Source organism: Astyanax mexicanus, chromosome 21 (assembly GCF_023375975.1).
Source record: "Astyanax mexicanus isolate ESR-SI-001 chromosome 21, AstMex3_surface, whole genome shotgun sequence".
NCBI lineage: Eukaryota > Metazoa > Chordata > Actinopteri > Characiformes > Acestrorhamphidae > Astyanax > Astyanax mexicanus.
This window is the reverse complement of record NC_064428.1, coordinates 34,939,790-34,957,549: the sequence shown is the minus strand read 5'-3', so window position 1 is coordinate 34,957,549 and position 17,760 is coordinate 34,939,790. Positions and strand designations below refer to the sequence as shown.

The 17,760-nt window shown below is 41.5% G+C and overlaps 1 protein-coding gene across 5 annotated transcripts in view; it reads right to left on the bottom strand.

Moving 5' to 3' along the window:
- The window catches only part of tsc2 (TSC complex subunit 2), an 86,722-nt gene that overhangs the window by 60,187 nt on the left and 8,775 nt on the right, over nt 1–17,760 (bottom strand). For all 5 annotated transcript variants that reach the window (XM_022674511.2, XM_022674510.2, XM_022674509.2 and 2 more), the window contains exons 11-25: nt 17,272–17,415; nt 16,916–17,053; nt 12,653–12,756; nt 12,477–12,558; nt 12,224–12,379; nt 11,517–11,627; nt 10,688–10,810; nt 10,354–10,460; nt 9,858–10,011; nt 9,400–9,522; nt 8,843–8,977; nt 7,985–8,174; nt 7,561–7,654; nt 6,581–6,683; nt 5,896–5,990 (exon numbers count right to left, since the gene is read on the bottom strand). In XM_022674511.2, the coding sequence (XP_022530232.2) occupies nt 5,896–5,990; nt 6,581–6,683; nt 7,561–7,654; nt 7,985–8,174; nt 8,843–8,977; nt 9,400–9,522; nt 9,858–10,011; nt 10,354–10,460; nt 10,688–10,810; nt 11,517–11,627; nt 12,224–12,379; nt 12,477–12,558; nt 12,653–12,756; nt 16,916–17,053; nt 17,272–17,415 (1,859 nt within the window). The remainder of the gene's footprint in view (nt 1–5,895; nt 5,991–6,580; nt 6,684–7,560; nt 7,655–7,984; nt 8,175–8,842; nt 8,978–9,399; nt 9,523–9,857; nt 10,012–10,353; nt 10,461–10,687; nt 10,811–11,516; nt 11,628–12,223; nt 12,380–12,476; nt 12,559–12,652; nt 12,757–16,915; nt 17,054–17,271; nt 17,416–17,760) is intronic.

The window sequence follows — 17,760 nt, the reverse complement described above, 5'->3', positions numbered from 1 at the left end:
CACAGTTTCTCCCCTAAAGCCACCGAAGAGGCGCAGTTTTTCCCCTCTTCCGGGGCCAAGTTCAAAAAGGGCACGTTTTGCCCCAACATCGTTTATAAATCACCTGTTCTCTGTAAACACGTGTGTTCAAGCATTCCCACAGCCCAGCCACTGTACTCAGGGGTGGGGGGAGGGTGCCCTAATAATAAAGTTGCATTCTGTAACTCAGGGCGAAATAAAAATGTCCAGCCCACAAAAAAATGTGTTGCACTCCCAATTTCAGCCACAGGAGGGCTCCGCCCCTCCACGAGTAGCATATCATCACAGCCGGCTCGCTGCACGTGCAGCAAACTGGCGCGCATGCGCAGTCTCGCCCTGGGTAGAGCGGACTGTTGCCATGGGTTACCGCTTGCAGTTTCGAAAGCGCCCCCCCCGCTTTTCCAGCGTGGTGTACACGCAAGTGTCACTCAACGCTGCGGCGGTGCTCAGAGAGGAGATAGAAACTCTTCTTTGCAAGCAGGCGATCCGTGTAGTTCCTCAGGCCGATGCACAAAGAGGCTGGTACAGCCGTTATTTTGTGGTGCCGAAGAGGGGCGGGGGGTTACGTCCAATTATGGATTTAAGAACATTAAACAAGCATTTAAGAGTTTTCAAATTCAGAATGCTAACACTTCGCCAGTTCCTTCGCGCGGTCGGCCCGGGGGATTGGTTCACGTCTATAGATCTCAAGGATGCATATTTTCACATTGCAGTCCATCCAGATCACAGACGTTATCTCAGATTCGCCTTCGAGGGCGTGGCTTACGAGTGGCTCGTTCTCCCGTTCGGGCTTTCTCTGGCCCCGCGCACTTTTACGAAGTGTGTGGAAGCAGCTCTCGCTCCTCTGCGGATGCGAGGAGTGCGAGTGCTTTCATATCTAGACGACCTGGCTCTAATTGGACGGTCGAGGGACGAAGCTTTAGCGCACACAGGGGCTGTGTTATCCCATATTCAGCGGCTGGGTTTCTCTGTGAATTTGAAAAAGAGCTCTCTAATTCCCAGCCAGAAGCTGTCTTTTCTGGGGTTGGAAATATGCTCTCTCACCAGCCGAGCGCGTCTGTCAGAGCGCAGAATATGTGCGTTCCGCGACTGCCTCGCGCAGTTTCAGCTGGCGCGCAGTCTACGTTTTCGCCAATTTCTCCAGCTGTTGGGTCAAATGGCGTCAATGATAGCGGTAGTTCCGCTGGGTTTACTTCTAATGCGTGCGTTTCAGCACTGGCTATTATCACACCGCCTGAACGCCTCACACCATCTCCAGAAAAAGATAGTTGTGACCCAGGGTTGTATGAAAGCACTATCTCCTTGGAGAGAGCCCCGCCTGCTCTGCCAGGGCTCGCCTATAGGCAGAGTTCTGTTTCGCGTGGTAGTGTCAACAGATGCGTCCCTGACAGGCTGGGGTGCGGTGTGCAACGGGGCAGCTGTGAAGGGGGCGTGGTCTTCAGCGCAGCGCTCCCTCCACATAAACTGTCTGGAGTTGCTCGCGGTCCATTTGTCCCTAAAGCGCTTCCTCTCAGAATTGAGGGGGAAGCATGTTTTAGTCAGAACAGACAACACCACCGTGGTGTCTTACATAAACAGGCAGGGGGGCACGCGGTCACTCCTGCTTCTGAATCTGTCCCACTCCCTTCTAATGTGGAGCAGTTTTCACCTACTTTCACTCAGGGCGACACATGTGCCAGGCCGCCTGAACTTGGGTGCGGATCTCCTCTCCAGGGGAGGTCCTCCAGCTCGAGAATGGAGACTCAGTCCCCTGGTGGTGGAACAGATCTGGGATCGGTTTGGCAGGGCCAACGTAGATCTCTTCGCATCCAGAGAAAACACGCATTGTCCTCTGTTTTTCTCTCTAGCAGACCAGGGTGCTCCCCTGGGAGTGGATGCACTGGCACATCTCTGGCCCAACACTGTGCTTTATGCATTCCCCCCGGTGGAGCTGATCATGCCAACACTGGAGAGGGTGCGCCAGGGGAACCTCTCTCTGATACTTGTAGCTCCCTGCTGGCCATCAAAACCATGGTATGCAGAAATAATCAGTCTCCTTGCAGGAGATCCATGGGCTCTCCCACTTCACTCGAATCTCCTGTCTCAGGCGGGAGGGGAAATTGTTCACCCCCGGCCAGAGCTGTGGTGTCTCCATGCCTACCCGCTGAAAAGTCTGCCTTGATGGCCAGCGGTTTGCCCTCTAATGTTGTGGCTACCATTCAGTGTGCAAGGGCATCCTCTACAAGAGGTTTGTATGCTTATAAATGGCGTGCATTTGAGCACTGGTGTCAGGGAAGAAATTTGATTCCCTTCCAGTGTTCCATTGTGGATGTTTTGACATTCCTTCAGGAGTTACTGGAGCGTGGGCTCTCATTCTCGACAATAAAAGTATATTTGGCGGCTATATCAGCCTGTCATGTTGGTTTTGGGGGATTGTCGCCTGGGGCACACCCCCTAGCTATACGTTTCTTAAAGGGAGTGCGACGTCTAAAGCCTGTATCTAGGCCAGCCGTTCCTCCCTGGGACCTCACTATTGTGCTCGAAGCCCTGTCTGGGCCTCCATTTGAGCCCCTAAATTCTGTAGACATGAAATATGTTTCGTATAAGACGGCTCTGCTGCTTGCTTTAGCCTCTGCTAAGCGTGTGGGTGATCTTCATGCTCTGTCAGTGCACCCCTCATGTACCCAGTTTGCACCAGGGGACATCAAGGTTACATTACGCCCTAATGCAGCGTATGTGCCAAAGGTGCTGCCTATGTCTTATAGTTCACTAGCCTTTGAGCTTAATTCTTTCTCTCATCCTCCATTTGCTTCTGAGGAGCAGCAAAAAATGCACACGCTCTGCCCTGTGCGTGCACTGCGTACATACATTGATCGTACTCAGGCTTTCCGTGGGTGTGACCAGCTTTTTGTCTGTTTTGCCAACCCAGTTCGTGGCAGGGCTCTGTCTAAGCAGCGTCTCTCTCACTGGGTTGTGGAAGCTATTGCATTAGCTTATAACAGCAAGGGTCTGGAGTTGCCTGTGGGGGTGCGGGCTCATTCTACTAGGGGAATGGCTGCATCGTGGGCCCTTTTTAAGGGTGTCTCCGTTAAAGACATTTGCGCTGCTGCCAGCTGGGCATCACCTCATACTTTTGTGCGCTTCTATCGCCTAGATGTGGTGGCCCCTTCAGTAGCTCATGCTGTTCTTTCTTCGGGGTCTGGGGTGCTCTAGTGTGCCCGCTTGGTTCGGTGTCTGCTCCGCGGGGCGTGTATATAGGTCCCATACATTATGTGTTGTACCGAGTGAATCGACTGAAAGGGAACGTTAGGTTATGAATATAACCCCTGTTCCCTGAAGGAGAGGAACGAGGTACAACACAGGTTGCCCCGCTTCGCTGTTAGCTCAGTGAAGAGCAGCATCTTGAACTGAGGAGTGATGCTGGTGACGTGGGGTTATATGCAGGGGGCGGGCCCTCCTGCCCTCGTCACTATGCATCATCTGCCTTTTAGGCGTGATTAAAGGTGTCTTCAGCCAGACACGCAAGGGCGTGATATCCCATACATTATGTGTTGTACCTCGTTCCTCTCCTTCAGGGAACAAGGGTTATATTCATAACCTAACGGTTGCAATGGTTACTGCGACCAGCTACTATGGATGAAAGATGGTTGCCTAGGTTGCTGTTACCAGTTGCTACAGATGAATGACGATTGCAATGGTTACTGTGTTTTTTGCTATGAAGACTTGATTAAGAGTTGATTAAGGCAAATACAGCAAAATGTAACATTATCGAGGAGATGGTTACATGAAGATAAAGTATATTAGGATTATGTGGCTAAAAGGCATTTTTGTTCACGTCTGTTCGATTTAGAAAAAAGGAGGGGAAAAAGGAAAAATAGAAATAGAAGGAAACATTTTACTTTACACTGAGGAAAAAGGGGAAAGGGGGGCAAAAGCAGAAGCAAGGGGGAGAGGGGATAATCTCCAGGGCTCTAGACTAACTTCTTTACAACCGTCCCAGAACCGTCCCAAAGCTTCCGGTCACAAATCCCAAACTGAAAATCATCTGGAGCCCTGTAAACACGTCTAAAGTCTTTAAACGGTTTTACGAGTATGGTAACGTTTTTGATTGGCAACCCTTGGGAGCAATTTTATGATGGTAGGAAGTAATCGGTTAGATAAAACCACCTTGTTTTATCTCAGATTGTGAGAAGCAACAACCAAGGATAAGAGTATCTGGGCATCGGTACGAGATCATTGATTGGTTGCTCCAACCAACCTGGTCTGTGTTGCCTTGTTTCTTTGACTGGCAGCCATTGGAGGTTTCAACCAACCTCATGTACGTTTCTTAAAGGACTTAAGTGGGCATTTAGAGCAAACCATCAATGGTGGCATTGGGCAGGTACTGGTCAGTTCGGGCACAAACTGGTTAGCGATAATCAATCTTAGATCAATTTGGCAAAAGTGACAACCACAAAATTGACTTGTACACCATCTGTGAGAAAATCTTCAACCAACCTCATCTTTACTCCTTAAACTGTTGTAAATTGGTGGAATTTCTCCGTTTTGGGACAAACTGGATAGAGATTGCTTGTTGGTATCTATATTCTTCTCTCGAAGTTCACCCTATTTATTGGATTATAGTGCCACCATGTGGAGTAATGAAGGAGTAACTTTAGCAAGTCTAATTTCGGGGGACGAGTTTTTGAGTTTCAGGAGAAATACCTATATTTGACGTCACATATCGATAATTTGTTGCAAACGAAAATAAAATGTTAACGTAATATCAATACTGTATTTTTTGGACTATAAGTCACACCATATTATAAAGTGCATTAAGAAACACTAGTAAGGATGCTACATCGAAGTGAGCAAGGGCGTCGCCATGTTTCCCTTCTAATGGCGAAGCTAGGGGAAGAGCCTAAGTAAACAAAACTGTAATTCTTAAAAAATATATATATATTTTTTAAAGTCAAACGAGTTCTGAAAGTTAATCTACAAATATTTCTCTTCTGAAAACTTCCGTTTATCTACAGTACACTTAGATTCCCAGTATTTTATCTAAAGGTGAGTTTTTAGTTTCAAGTTTCTCCAGCACTAAGGCTAGGTGCAGCAGCATTAGCATTAGTCACTAACCACTGCGCTAGCACTTAGTGCAGTTAGCAGCTAATGCTAATGCTGCTGCACCTAGCCTTAGTGCTGGAGAAACTTGAAACTAAAAACTTACCCTTATAACTCTGTACTTCAACTTTAAGTAGCTTTACTGCTCCTTAATACCTGACTGGTAGAATTCATACATAAGACGAACCGGATTATAAGATTTTTGGGGGGAAATTAAAGGATTTTAGGTTTTAATAGTGCAGTATGTGAGACACAGGATGAGAGTGTTTGACCATCAATGGTAACTCCTTCCAACAACCTTATCTTCCTCGTTTCTCCAACAGTTTTTAATTGGGAGCAATTAAATGATGAACTGTAGAGAAGTGTCTGTTATTGGTCAGTTCTTGGAGGAACTGGAAAATTATGGTTTTTGTCGTACGTGAGAACAGACAACCCAGGATGTATGCATGTATGCAAATGTATGCAGTCTGACTGTGAAATATATATTCAGAATAGAAAACAAAACGAATTAAACAACACATCCCACAGTCAGACGAAGATGATACGAGTGATAAACAGGAAATTAAACCAATGATCTGCCATTAAACACATCATAAGAGTCGTGTAGTTAACCATCACCACTGGAATCATCTACAAAACCATGCTGGAAAGTCCTGGATGGCACATAATGCAATGAGGTTGAGGCTGAAAATAAAAACATGAATAAAGAAATACACGTCTTTTTGTGTGTGTGTGTGTGTGTGTGTGTGTGTGTGTGTGTGTGTGAGAGAGATAACAGGTATATATTGGTGTGTGTACCTCTTCGGTCTCTCGTTCAGACTGGTGCTGCGAGCTCTGAAGCTGCTCTGCTCATGAGAGTCATCAAACGGAAGCAAAGCATTGGAGCGAAGACCCTGTAAACATGAGAATAAACAAGATACTTAAAGAAACAGTACACAAGATCATCATTAAAAAGCTACTTAATTTCAGCAATTCAGTTCAAAATGTTAAACTCATTATATAGAGTGATCTATTTTATTGTTGATGATTATGGCTTGTGTATGCCATGTCCTGCTGAAAAATGAAATCTGCATCTCTATAAAAGTCACTGATTGGTGGAAACTTCACACTAGACCTCGAGCAGTTTGGACTGTGTGTCTCTCCACTCTTCCTCCAGACTCTTGATCCCTTGATTTACAAATAAAATGTAAAATTTACTGATGATCAGTGATGGTTTGTAGAGACATGTCTGTCATCTGCTGGTGTTGATCCACTGTGTTTTATTATCAAGTCTAAAGTCAGTGCAGTTTTGTTTTTCCACAAAATCTTACAGCACTTCATGCTGAACCTCTGCTACTGACAACTTTTATGGAGATGCGGATTTCATTTTCCAGTAGGACTTGGCACACTGCCAAAAGTACCAGTTCATTTCCTGTGACACTGATTTTTGGGTTTTAATTGGCTGTAAACCATAATCATCAGCAATAAAAGGAAACACACACACCTTGGTGATGTACTGCACAAAGTCTTTCCTGAAGGGCAGTCTGCAGCGGATGAACCACATGGCGATCACATGATGGGCGAGAGACACTATATACTGATTAAATCTGGTAAAAGAGAGAGAGAGAGATTGAGAGAGAGAGAGAGAGCAAGGAAATGGATGATTACATACAGTTAAAAAAAACAACAATAACTAAATCATATGCATTTCTTGAAGGAAACAGAGTAGATACACAAATTAAGTGGCTCCAACTGGTTGCTATGTTATCCTACTTGGTTGCCCTGCTATTGCTTATGTATTCTAAGTGAATGATGGATGCTGAGTAGGTGTCTTCTGTGGTATGACTTCAGGCTGTTGCCATGATGTTGCTTAGTGGTTTCTAGGAAGCTGCTTGGTGGTTGCTAAAGTATTTCAGGTGGTTGTTCGAGTGTTTCGAAATGGTGACATTACCGTATTTTTCGGCCTATAAAGCGCATTTTAAGAGACACTATAAGGAACTTTTAATTCAGCAGGTCTCTCCGCTGGGTGGTGGGTATGGTGAGGGGTATGTAGCTAACTACGTTAAGTAAAGCTAAGCTAAGTCACTAAAACTGCATTAAAAAGTCTTTTAATAAAGACGAGCACTGGATGTTAATCTACACAGATTTTTCTCCTGAAAACTGTTTATTTGGCTTAGTAAATCATTCGATTTACTTTCAGTAAGCACTCAAAATCAGTACGATTTCCAAATTTCTCCAGCACTAAGGCTGGAGCATTAGCATTAGCAGCTAACTGCTAGCGGGTTAGCTGCAGGCTACAGGCCGATAATACTCACCTTCGAACAGCGAAAGAGCTAGTGCTTAGCGCAGTAAGAAGGTAATGCTAATGCTGCTCCAGCAGTGCTAGCCAGGGTTAGCAGCAGAGTACAGGTCGATAATACTTGGGAACAGGGAAATAGCACAGTTAGCGGCTAACGGTTAATGGTGTGTTTTAGAGGGACTCACTTGGAGGGGTTGGTGTAGGGCAGAGAGATGGCGAACACGCTGACGTACTGCTCCGCTACGAAGTTAGCGTACAGGTGGGGCAAACGCACCAGCGCTGAAAGAGGAAAAGAGAAAAATACATTTGATTACTACTAATACTGAATAACAAATAATAAAACAACCTTTGAATAAAACAATATAATATACTATGAATACTAATTAACATTAAATTGAAATCATACAAACGTAATATAAAAAAAAAACAGATTAGCTTAGCATAGTTAAATAATGGTTTAATCTTTAACTAAATCTGTACAACAGTCCTAAGGATAGGGATAAATCTAATTCAATGTGTTTAATATTGTAAAATATAACACAATGGTTTAAGACCAAATCTAATCAGAAATAATAAGATTAACAGAAGGGATGAAAGCTGGACACTCACTGGACAGGAACTCCAGCATGGGCGTGGCCATGGTGACGGTGGCGGAGATGTGCGTGAGCTTAACGATGAGCGCCGGGAGGAGTTTGATCATGATGTCGGGCATCTCCACCGTGCACATAGTGAGAGCCACCACACACTGCTTAGCACAGCGATAGATCAACCCCGTCTCCAAACACTGAACCAGCTCCCTCTGATACAGAGAGAGAGAGAGAGAAATAAAATGTTATAGATCATTAAACCATCACATCACCCTGGCAGAGAATCTAAACATCAAACATGTTCAGGATAGAAAATCCTCACTAAATACAGGATTAGTGATCATGGGCTGGAGGTGGCGAGAGGTAGAAAACCGTAAAACCTGGTAAGCCGCTAACTTATAACAGTTATTGATATCTTATTAATTTATCTATTGTTTTTATTTATCTGTATGATTTACTTTTATATGTAAGGGACGTTAATGTATTTTCTTTTAAGATTTATTTATTTATTTATTTTTTTTTACTTTTTGCTAAAGCAATGAAACAAGGAGTTAATGTACAAAAGTTGTTCATTGCAATTCATGCCAATAAAGCTTATTTAAAATGGAAAAAAAAGACAACTGAATTAAGAGAGAGAGAGAGAGAGAGTAAGAAAGACACAGGTAGAGGAAGAGAGGGAGAGACAAACAGAGACAAGACAAAGTAAAAGAGAGAAAAAAGACAGATGAAGAGAGAGAAAGAAAGAGAGCAAGTGTGAAAGAGAGAGAAAGAGAGAGAGAGAGACAGACAGACAAACACAGACCAAGTAAAAGAGAAAGGACAGACAAAGGGGCACTAGACACTAAAACTATCTGTATCTGTGTGTGTGTGTGTGTTTTACCTGTCTGGATTGTTCTAGATAGCTGTGGTAGGAGGTGAGGGCTGTTAGAACCGGAACTACAGCCAGCTGAACATCCGTCCGAGAAAAACCATCAGGAGTTCTCTTCAGCCGCTCAGATATCAGACGATCCGTTACCTACACACACACACACAGACAGAAAGACAGACGGAAAGACACACAGACACACACACACAGACAAATTTGACTTTTCACTATAGTAGTAGTGAATAATTAATAGTAATAAATTAATGATTAATAGCAGTGGATTTTTAGACCAAGTACTGAGCAAAAAAAATTACTACTTTTCTTAATCTGTCTTCATGATGAAAAATGGATGGAATAGATTATAATCGATTACTTTTCCCCATACTAAAAATGAAACTATAGATGACTAAGAATGATTCAAAACTAGATTTACCTGTATATATATTAAACTGTATTTTGAATTAATCTAATTAATCATGAAAATCACCCAGTACTACATAGTAGACACTGTAAACATTCTAACAGCAGTTACTGTGTATGTGAGTGTGTGTGTGTGTGTGTGTGATCTGTACCATAGAGCAGAGAGTGGAGCACAGCTGATCTACGCTGCAGGGGGACGTGAGCAGCAGGACTTTATACTGTAGAGTCCACGGCATCTTATCTAGAACCAGCTTCAGAACCTTCCAGTCCGTCTCCTACACAACACACACAATACATTCCAATGCTGTAAGGAAAATACCAGCCTTGTATCATATGCTTTTTCTTCTAATAAATGTAACGATTTTCAAAAATTTTATATCAATGTTTATTAATGTCCATCCACTAAACATTAAAAATCCCACAGTTCTGAACTTATATTTTAAATTAGATTTTATAAAAATGGCTGACGATTTGAAAAAAAAAGAAAAAAAAAAAATTACAATATTAATAACTACTTGTAGTATCACAATAAATCATGAAATATTGAATCGTAATCCCTGTATTGTAATCTATATCACAGTCAGTCACTATTATATATGTAATATTGAACCATTTTCAGGCACTGCAGCAGCACGTTGAAAGCGAGGCTGTAGGGCAGGTAGGCGGTGCGGATGGAAGTGGGCGGGGCTGCAGGGGCAGGGCTTCCGGCAGTGGGAGAAACAGTACCTGCTGGCTTTTTCTCCACCTCCCTCTTCTCGGTACCGCTGCAGATTAACAGACACATATACCATATAGTTATCACATGATGAACTATGAAAAATTGTGGTTTCATATGAACTTGCATTATTTAAGGTCTGAAAGCTCTGCATATTTTTTTTGTTATGATCATTTCCCATTTTCTGTAAATAAATGTTCTTAATGACAATATTTTTGTGTGTAATTTGGGAGAAATGTTGTCTGTAGTTTATAGAATAAAACAACAGTGTTCATTTTACTAAAAAATAATATAAAAATTCAAGAATAACTTGGAAAATGGTTGCTATAGGGTTGCTATACGATTACTAAATGGTGGAAATGCTAAAATGTTGGTTTATCTGGGTAATTACCCAACATCACAGTAGCAGTAGGGGCTGAATCTGAGAACCCCGTCTTTATTGGGCACTCCCAACCGATGCAGCGAATCAGCTCTCATCAATAACAGGGAATCAAACACCTGAGAGAGAGAGAGAGAGAGAGAGAGAGAGAGATTAGAATATTATATGCTAGTAAGTCCAACTGGTACTTTTGGTAGCAGTGTGGGCAGTGTGCCAAGTCCTGCTGGAAAATGAAATCCACATCTCTATAAAAGTTGTCAGTAGCAGAGGGAAGAAGCATGAAGTGCTGTAAGATTTCCCTATAAATGCTGAGGCCTGGATATAACCTGAGCGCAGTTCCACTGACCTGCAGGCGGATGGAGCTGGCAAGGGCGGAGCTGTACTTGTTTTTGTAGTGCAGCTGGACGTGGCTGATCAGTAACTCGTACACTCGACTCGCGTGACTGGCTGGAAGACTGTACAGCTTACTCTACACACACAGAGAGAAAGAGATCATTTTATCATTATTTAAAAATGTTCTGTTTTGTAGATTAATACTACACTCATCCAAAGTATGATAAAAAAAAACATATGGAATTATATAGCAAACAAAAAAAGTGTTAAACAAACCCATATATGTTTTATATTTCACATTCTTTAAAGTAGCACATCTTGCTTAGAGGACAGTTTTTTTTTTGCACATCTGGATTTTTTTTTCAGTCAGTTTTATGAGGTAGAGTCTCCTGGAATTCGGGCTTTCAGTTAACAGCTGTGCTGAACTCATCAAGAGTTAATTACTTGAATTAGAAATAATTTCTTGTCTCTTAATAAAGTGTTTGAGAGCATCAGTTGTAAAGTAGTGAAGAGTGAAGAGAGTTACAGGTATACAGCGAATAATAGCCCTATTTGAGTAAAGAAAGTAAGTATACCTGAAAGTATCCTCAAATGCAGTCTCAAAGAACATCAAAAACGTTATGATGGAACTGGCACTTATCAGTAGTGCCCTAGGAAATGAAAAGCAAGAGTTTTCTCTGTTGTACAGGATTAGTTTATCAGAGTTACCATCCTCAGAAACCGCTAAAAGTTAACAGCTCCCCAGATAAGAGCATCTAAAAGCTTCTTCACAGAGTATTCTGGTTTGTTTAACAGTAATTTTAAGTTACATGATTCATTGTGTGTGTGTGTGTGTGTGGTACCTGCAGTATCTCCAGCAGCCCTAGAATAGCAGTTTTAACGTCCTCCATCGGAGACTCAGCTGATAGATCTCTCTCTCCATCCACAGAGCAAGTCAACGGACGACTCGCCACCTACAGGACAGAGGGGGGGGAAAAGAGAGAGAACAATAAATAAAACAAAAATCCCTCACACATAGAATAAAGGGCAATTTTTGTTTTACATTCGCACTACTTTGAGAACAAAGAAATTGTGAGAATGAAGATATTATATTTTGAGAATAAAGTTGTAATATCTCGAAAATAAAGTCAAAATATTTTGAGCAAAACCGCAATTTTTCGAGAATACTTTTGTAGTATTTAGAGAACAAAGTCGTACTATTACGAGAATAAAATTTAAATATTGCAAGAATAGAGATGTAATACTATATAGTGTATATTCATAATAAGAATAGTGTCATAATATTTCGAGAATTCATTTGTAATAATTAGAGAACAAAAATGAATAAAGAATAAAGTCGTAATATTTAGAGAATAAAGTCATAATATTTTAAGAACAAAATCGGAATTTTTTAAGAATAAAGTCGTAATATTTAGAGAATAAAGTTGTGATATTTTAAGAATAAAGTCTGAATTTTTTAAAGAATAAAGTCGTAATATTTCAAGAATAAATTTGTAATATATTCTATAATAACTGGTAATAGTTCACATAGTGTCAGCTGGTGCATCACCTTCTCAATGATGTCCAGCAGGCTGTTGAAGTGATTGGTGTTGCAGCCCTCAGCCAGATCCACCAGCAGCTGAGTGGCCTGTTTACGAACGGACAGATCCCTGTCCTCCGCTATCTGTCCCAACTGAGGGATCACCACCACCTCAATCAGCTCCTCCTAAAGCAGAGAGACAGAGAGAGAGAGAAAATAACATGTTTGTAATGAGCGGGAGTAAGACAGGATGGTAAAATACGTGTCTGTGTGTGATCCTGACCTCGTACAGCTGTCTGTTGGTGCTGAGGACGAAGGACAGGATGTGCAGAACTTTAATTCTGATCACGCTGCGCGTCTCGTTCCTGAGGAACAGCAGAATAAGACACAGCAGTTTATTTATTAACTGACGGAGCTGCAGGTCTCTCAGTGAGTAATGATCAGAGCTGAGGGTCTGACCTGAAGAACTTCTCCATGAGGCGATGCAGACTCTGGATCCAGCCGTCTTTAGCAGGCTGAATAGACTGAGCCCGGTACGAGATCAGAGTCAGTACTGACGCGTCCTACAACACACGCACACAATCAATCAATCAATCAATCAATAATAAAGAATATCCTACCAACATTATATATACACCAGAGAATCAGCACTAACTTTATCTAGTCAGTAAACTGGAATCAGTCAGTCAGTGAATCTTGTCAGTAAGTGAGTAAACTAATCAGTCAATTGTGAACTAGCCAGTCAGTGATTCAGTCAGTCAGTGATTCAGTCAGTCATTAAATCCAGCAGTAAGTAAATCCGTCAGTCAGTGATTCAGTCAGTCAGTAAATCCAGCAGTAGGGCTGGGCGATATGGAAAAAAATCTTATTACGATATAGTTTTTCATATCAGCCGATATCGATATGTATCACGATATAAATCAAATCACTTTCTGTTACACTTAAAGGTTTCTATTTTTACTCAGAAGTGACAGAATAAGGGAGTTATGGACAAAATCACTAGCAGGCTCAGAGCCTTGTGGACAGACACTAGGATGTTAACATCTTGCCAGGTGGGTACAGCTTTTAAATTAATTTTAAAAAGGGGACAAATATATAAACTAAAAAATATGTAAGACCCTTTACATTATATGTCTGTTTAATTTAAATTGCAATAACACTTTATTTATTTTTATAAAATTATATTTAATCAAAAGATCATTCCCCTCCCTGAATGCAGGCAACTACATAAAGCAAAATACAAGAGTATATCACAGTGTTCATTTTGACAGGTGATTTTGATACAGTCTTAGTCTTTTCACTAAAATGTATAATAGTTTTAGTTACATTTTAGTCTATCGGATATTATTAGTTTTAGTCAGATTTCAGTCTAGTTTAATTTTGGTCATATAAAAAGTATGTATTACATATGTTTTACTGTTTTTCTATTTTCTATTTGTTGTAATTTTAGATAATTTACTGCTTATGTTTTTTTTAAATAAGAGCCTTTAGTTTTTTTTTCATTTAAATTAAGCTAACATTTAAATATTTTAAAAAAAAAGTGGCCTATAATGGAGGTGGGAGGAATAAAGTCAAGTTTCTGAAATGATCCACTTCTACTGCAGTACAGATTTATACTAACATTACTGGCTTTCAGTAGACTAGACTTACATTACTTAAGTGTATTTAAAACTCCAGTTCAGTAACAGCAATGTTTAGCTCAGTTCAAATACAGCTAGACAGATTATATAATCTTCTGTATTTAGTAAAATATCCAGCATAACAGACTCTCTATCTGTTAAAAACTATAAAACACAAAGACAGAGGAGAATGCTGCCCTCAGGGTTTTCTAACAGAAACAGTGAGAGTTAGGAAAAAAGATGGAAAGTGCTTCCTTTCTGTGTGTTTATATACTAACCCCTCACTCGTGCTGAAGTTAACCTTAATTTACACGAAACGTGGATTAACACGGCTAACGTGCGTTACCCATTAGTTTATTAGAATGTAAAAAGCAGTGAAAGCATCTTAGCTAATGATGACAGATTGCACAGATCCCTTTTACACCTAAACATCGCTAACTTTAAACTGGAGACAAGCTAATCTAACTAGCAGCAAACAGAGCAGCGTTTACCTGCCTTCAGAAATCTGAACAAGCTCACCTCTCTAAATATCTTGGAGACGCATGCCTCATATTTAAAAGGTGAGTTTTCCAGTGTAGCGCCGCTGAATAGTATAAATGAAGTTTATCCAGTAAATGGGAGAGAAGGAGCCGCTATGTGAGGAGTTCAGAGTGGAGGGGCTCGGGGGGTGGGGCGGAGGGGGATGGTGGAGAGGGGAGGGGAGGGGTTGTACTGGGCTGAGCAGCAGTTCAGCGTGCTGCCTGATCTCGTGCTGCGCCTTTTCACAACGCTACTTAAACGGGAAATAGAAAATTTAGTTTATCGAATTTCTCGCCCCGACTTATCGCGATATATAGTTTCCTCGATAACTATCGATATCGTTTTATCGTCCAGCACTATCCAGCAGTAAGTAAATCCGTCAGTCAGTGATTCAGTCAGTCAGTGATTCAGTCAGTAAGTAAATCCGTCAGTCAGTGATTCCGTCAGTCAGTGATTCAGTCAGTCAGTGATTCAGTCAGTCAGTGATTCAGTCAGTAAGTAAATCCAGCAGTAAGTAAATCCGTCAGTCAGTGATTGTCAGTCAGTAATTGCCAGTCAGTGATCGTCAGTCAGTGATTCAGTCAGCAAGTGAATCTGTCAGCAAGTGAATGTCAGTAAGTAAATCTGTCAGTAAGTAAATGTCAGTGAATCTTTCATTTAGTGAGTAATCTGTCAGTCAGTCATTCTGTCAGTTAGGGTTGCAACGGTATGAGATTTTCACGGTATGATAACCGTCTCGGAAAATACCGCGGTATCACGGTTATCACGGTATCACAGTTTGTTACATATATTATTAAACTGACCCTTAAAGAAATTACAACAAAGGTTTTTTGTTCAATTAACTATTTATTGTAGAAACTACACCATCAGGTGAAGGAAACCATGTTTTTCCACTACTCTTAAGGGCATTAAGAGTGTATATATATAAAAAAGTTGGTATATAACCAGATACTGCAGAAAGAGGGGATTTATTTCTGACATGATCCTCACAATAGAGATTTCTATTTTAAGGCTTTCATACCTTAAAACCTTCAACATATGAAAAACAGGCACGTCAGAATTTGAAAATAAACGCATGTAAATGAATGGCGTCTTTCACATCCAGTCCGCCTAGGACCTTTACACGGACACGTGAATCCATCGTAGCACGCACTTCACGCCTGTACCTGCGTGCCCAAATTTCGGATAACTCAGCGCTTTTGCGGGTGCTTACCGCATGGGTTGTGCACGACTACAAAGAGGTTTTATTTATGTTCAGATTAAAATTATAAACTGAACACATACTTTCCACTGCACAGCGGGGTGGTGTTTTCGAAGATGGGAGAACAGGTTTGATGTATTTCCTCCTTTAGCTGTGACTTTACGGCCACATTGATTACAATCTTGTTGATTACAAGATTACAAATCTGTTTTCAGGCTGTTTGAATGAGCAAAATATGATCAGAATTATGTTAATTAACACTAACACAGAAGCATAGAACTATTATTTAATTAAAATGATTTTTAAGAACAGCTAAACACAGTGCGGAGAAGTTCACGTGCGAGAGAGAGAGAGACACAGAGAGAGAGAGACAGAGAGAGAGAGAGATTTGCGTGTTCTGATGTGAGCTACTCACAGTTAAAGGTTCTCTTTTATCTCCTCGTGCTCATTTTAGTCCAATTCATAATTCTGCAGTTTCTCAGTGTTTTCTGTCGTATTTTGCGGCTAGCGCGAGCGCTTACAACTAACACCGCGGACCGCGAGGTGCTGCCGCGCTGCCGCTGTTGTGCCGAATCCGACTCCCGCTTCGCGGACAGAATCAGCACAACACCTCCCGCTGTAGAACTGCGGGAGTGAAAACAGCGCTTATAAATAGGTTAGTTAAGTTTCACTTTCAGTTTTCGTTATTTGGTTCGTTTTCATTAACAATAATAATTGTTAATGAAGCTCTAGTCTAGCACTTTCTGCCGTTCTCACCGCTGTGTGCTGAGTAGCTGAAGCGGAGCAGAGTTGCGCATGCGCGGGTGACTTTCTCCGCTGGCTTGCGTTTTACCGGTAATAAGCAAACACACACGGTATGATAACCGTGCATTTTAATACCACGGTATACCGTGAAACCGGTTACCGCTGCAACCCTACTGTCAGTAAACAAATAGTCAATCTGTCAGTGAATGTCAGTAAGTAAATCAGTCATAGGTAAATCTGTCCATGAATCTGTCAGTAAGTGAGAAATCTGTCAGTAAGGAATCTGTCAGTAGGTGTGTAAACCGTCAGTCAGTGAGTAATCTGGTCAGTGTGAATCAATCAGCCAATGAACCCTTAATTTAGCGAATCTGTCAGTAAGTGAGTAATCTGGTCAGTCAGTGAGTTGATGAGTAAACTGATCAGGTAAATCAGTCAGTCCATCATTTAATCAGTCACTAAGTAAATGCATTGTTCAGTAAATGAATCAACAAGTGAACTGCTCAGTCCGTCAGTGAACAAGGCAATGCCCCTTCAGCCAGTCAATCAGTTTCACATAAAGAGTTTCAGCTCTAACATAAAAGTATGGCTAGAATAAGAAAGTGTGAGTGAATTCAGAAAACTGAAATGAAAGTTACTGACGGGTCGTTTATCCGAGCATTTCTCCACCAGGCTGAAGAACCTCTCAGAAGATCCATGAAAATCATTCTGCTCATAAAGCTCCTCCACTGTACTCAACAGCTCAAACACGATCGCCTTCAGCTCCGGACTGCCTATAGTCTACAGAGACACAGAGACACAGACACACACAGACACACACAGACACACACAGACACACACAGACACACACAGACACACACAGACACACACAGACACACACAGACACACACAGACACACACAGACACACACAGACACACACAGACAGGAAAAAACAGCAGGTGAGCACTTCAGTATGTAATGCTCCTCAGTGGTCTAAGTCTCTGTATACGTAAATTACCTGTATCTGCTGCAGGAGTCTCTCTATAATAGCCAGCAGGATGTCCCAGGTGACCACCTGAAGCTCTTTACCGTATTTCTTTATGAGTCGGGTGATTGACAGGACGATCTCATAGGAAACCACCTCGTTAGCGCAGTTCATAGCCTGGGTAGAGCATTAGAAACAGAATCAGGTTAACCACCAGGTTATCATCATGTTAACCACGGGAAAATTAGGGCTGTGTATCGATACGATACGCATCACTATAAAGGTCACAATATATTGCAATACTGTAAGCAACACAATATATTGCAATTATCCATCTGAACAATGGGATCTAATGCTGGAGTACAACACTTCCATCTAGTGGCCACCGTTTATTCACAACACAAAATGAACCACTTCTGACACCAATCTTTACGTCCAAGCTAATAATTAGTCGATACAGTATTGCAAAATAAAATATTGTGATACTTCGATATATCGATATTTTCTTACACCCCTATGGAA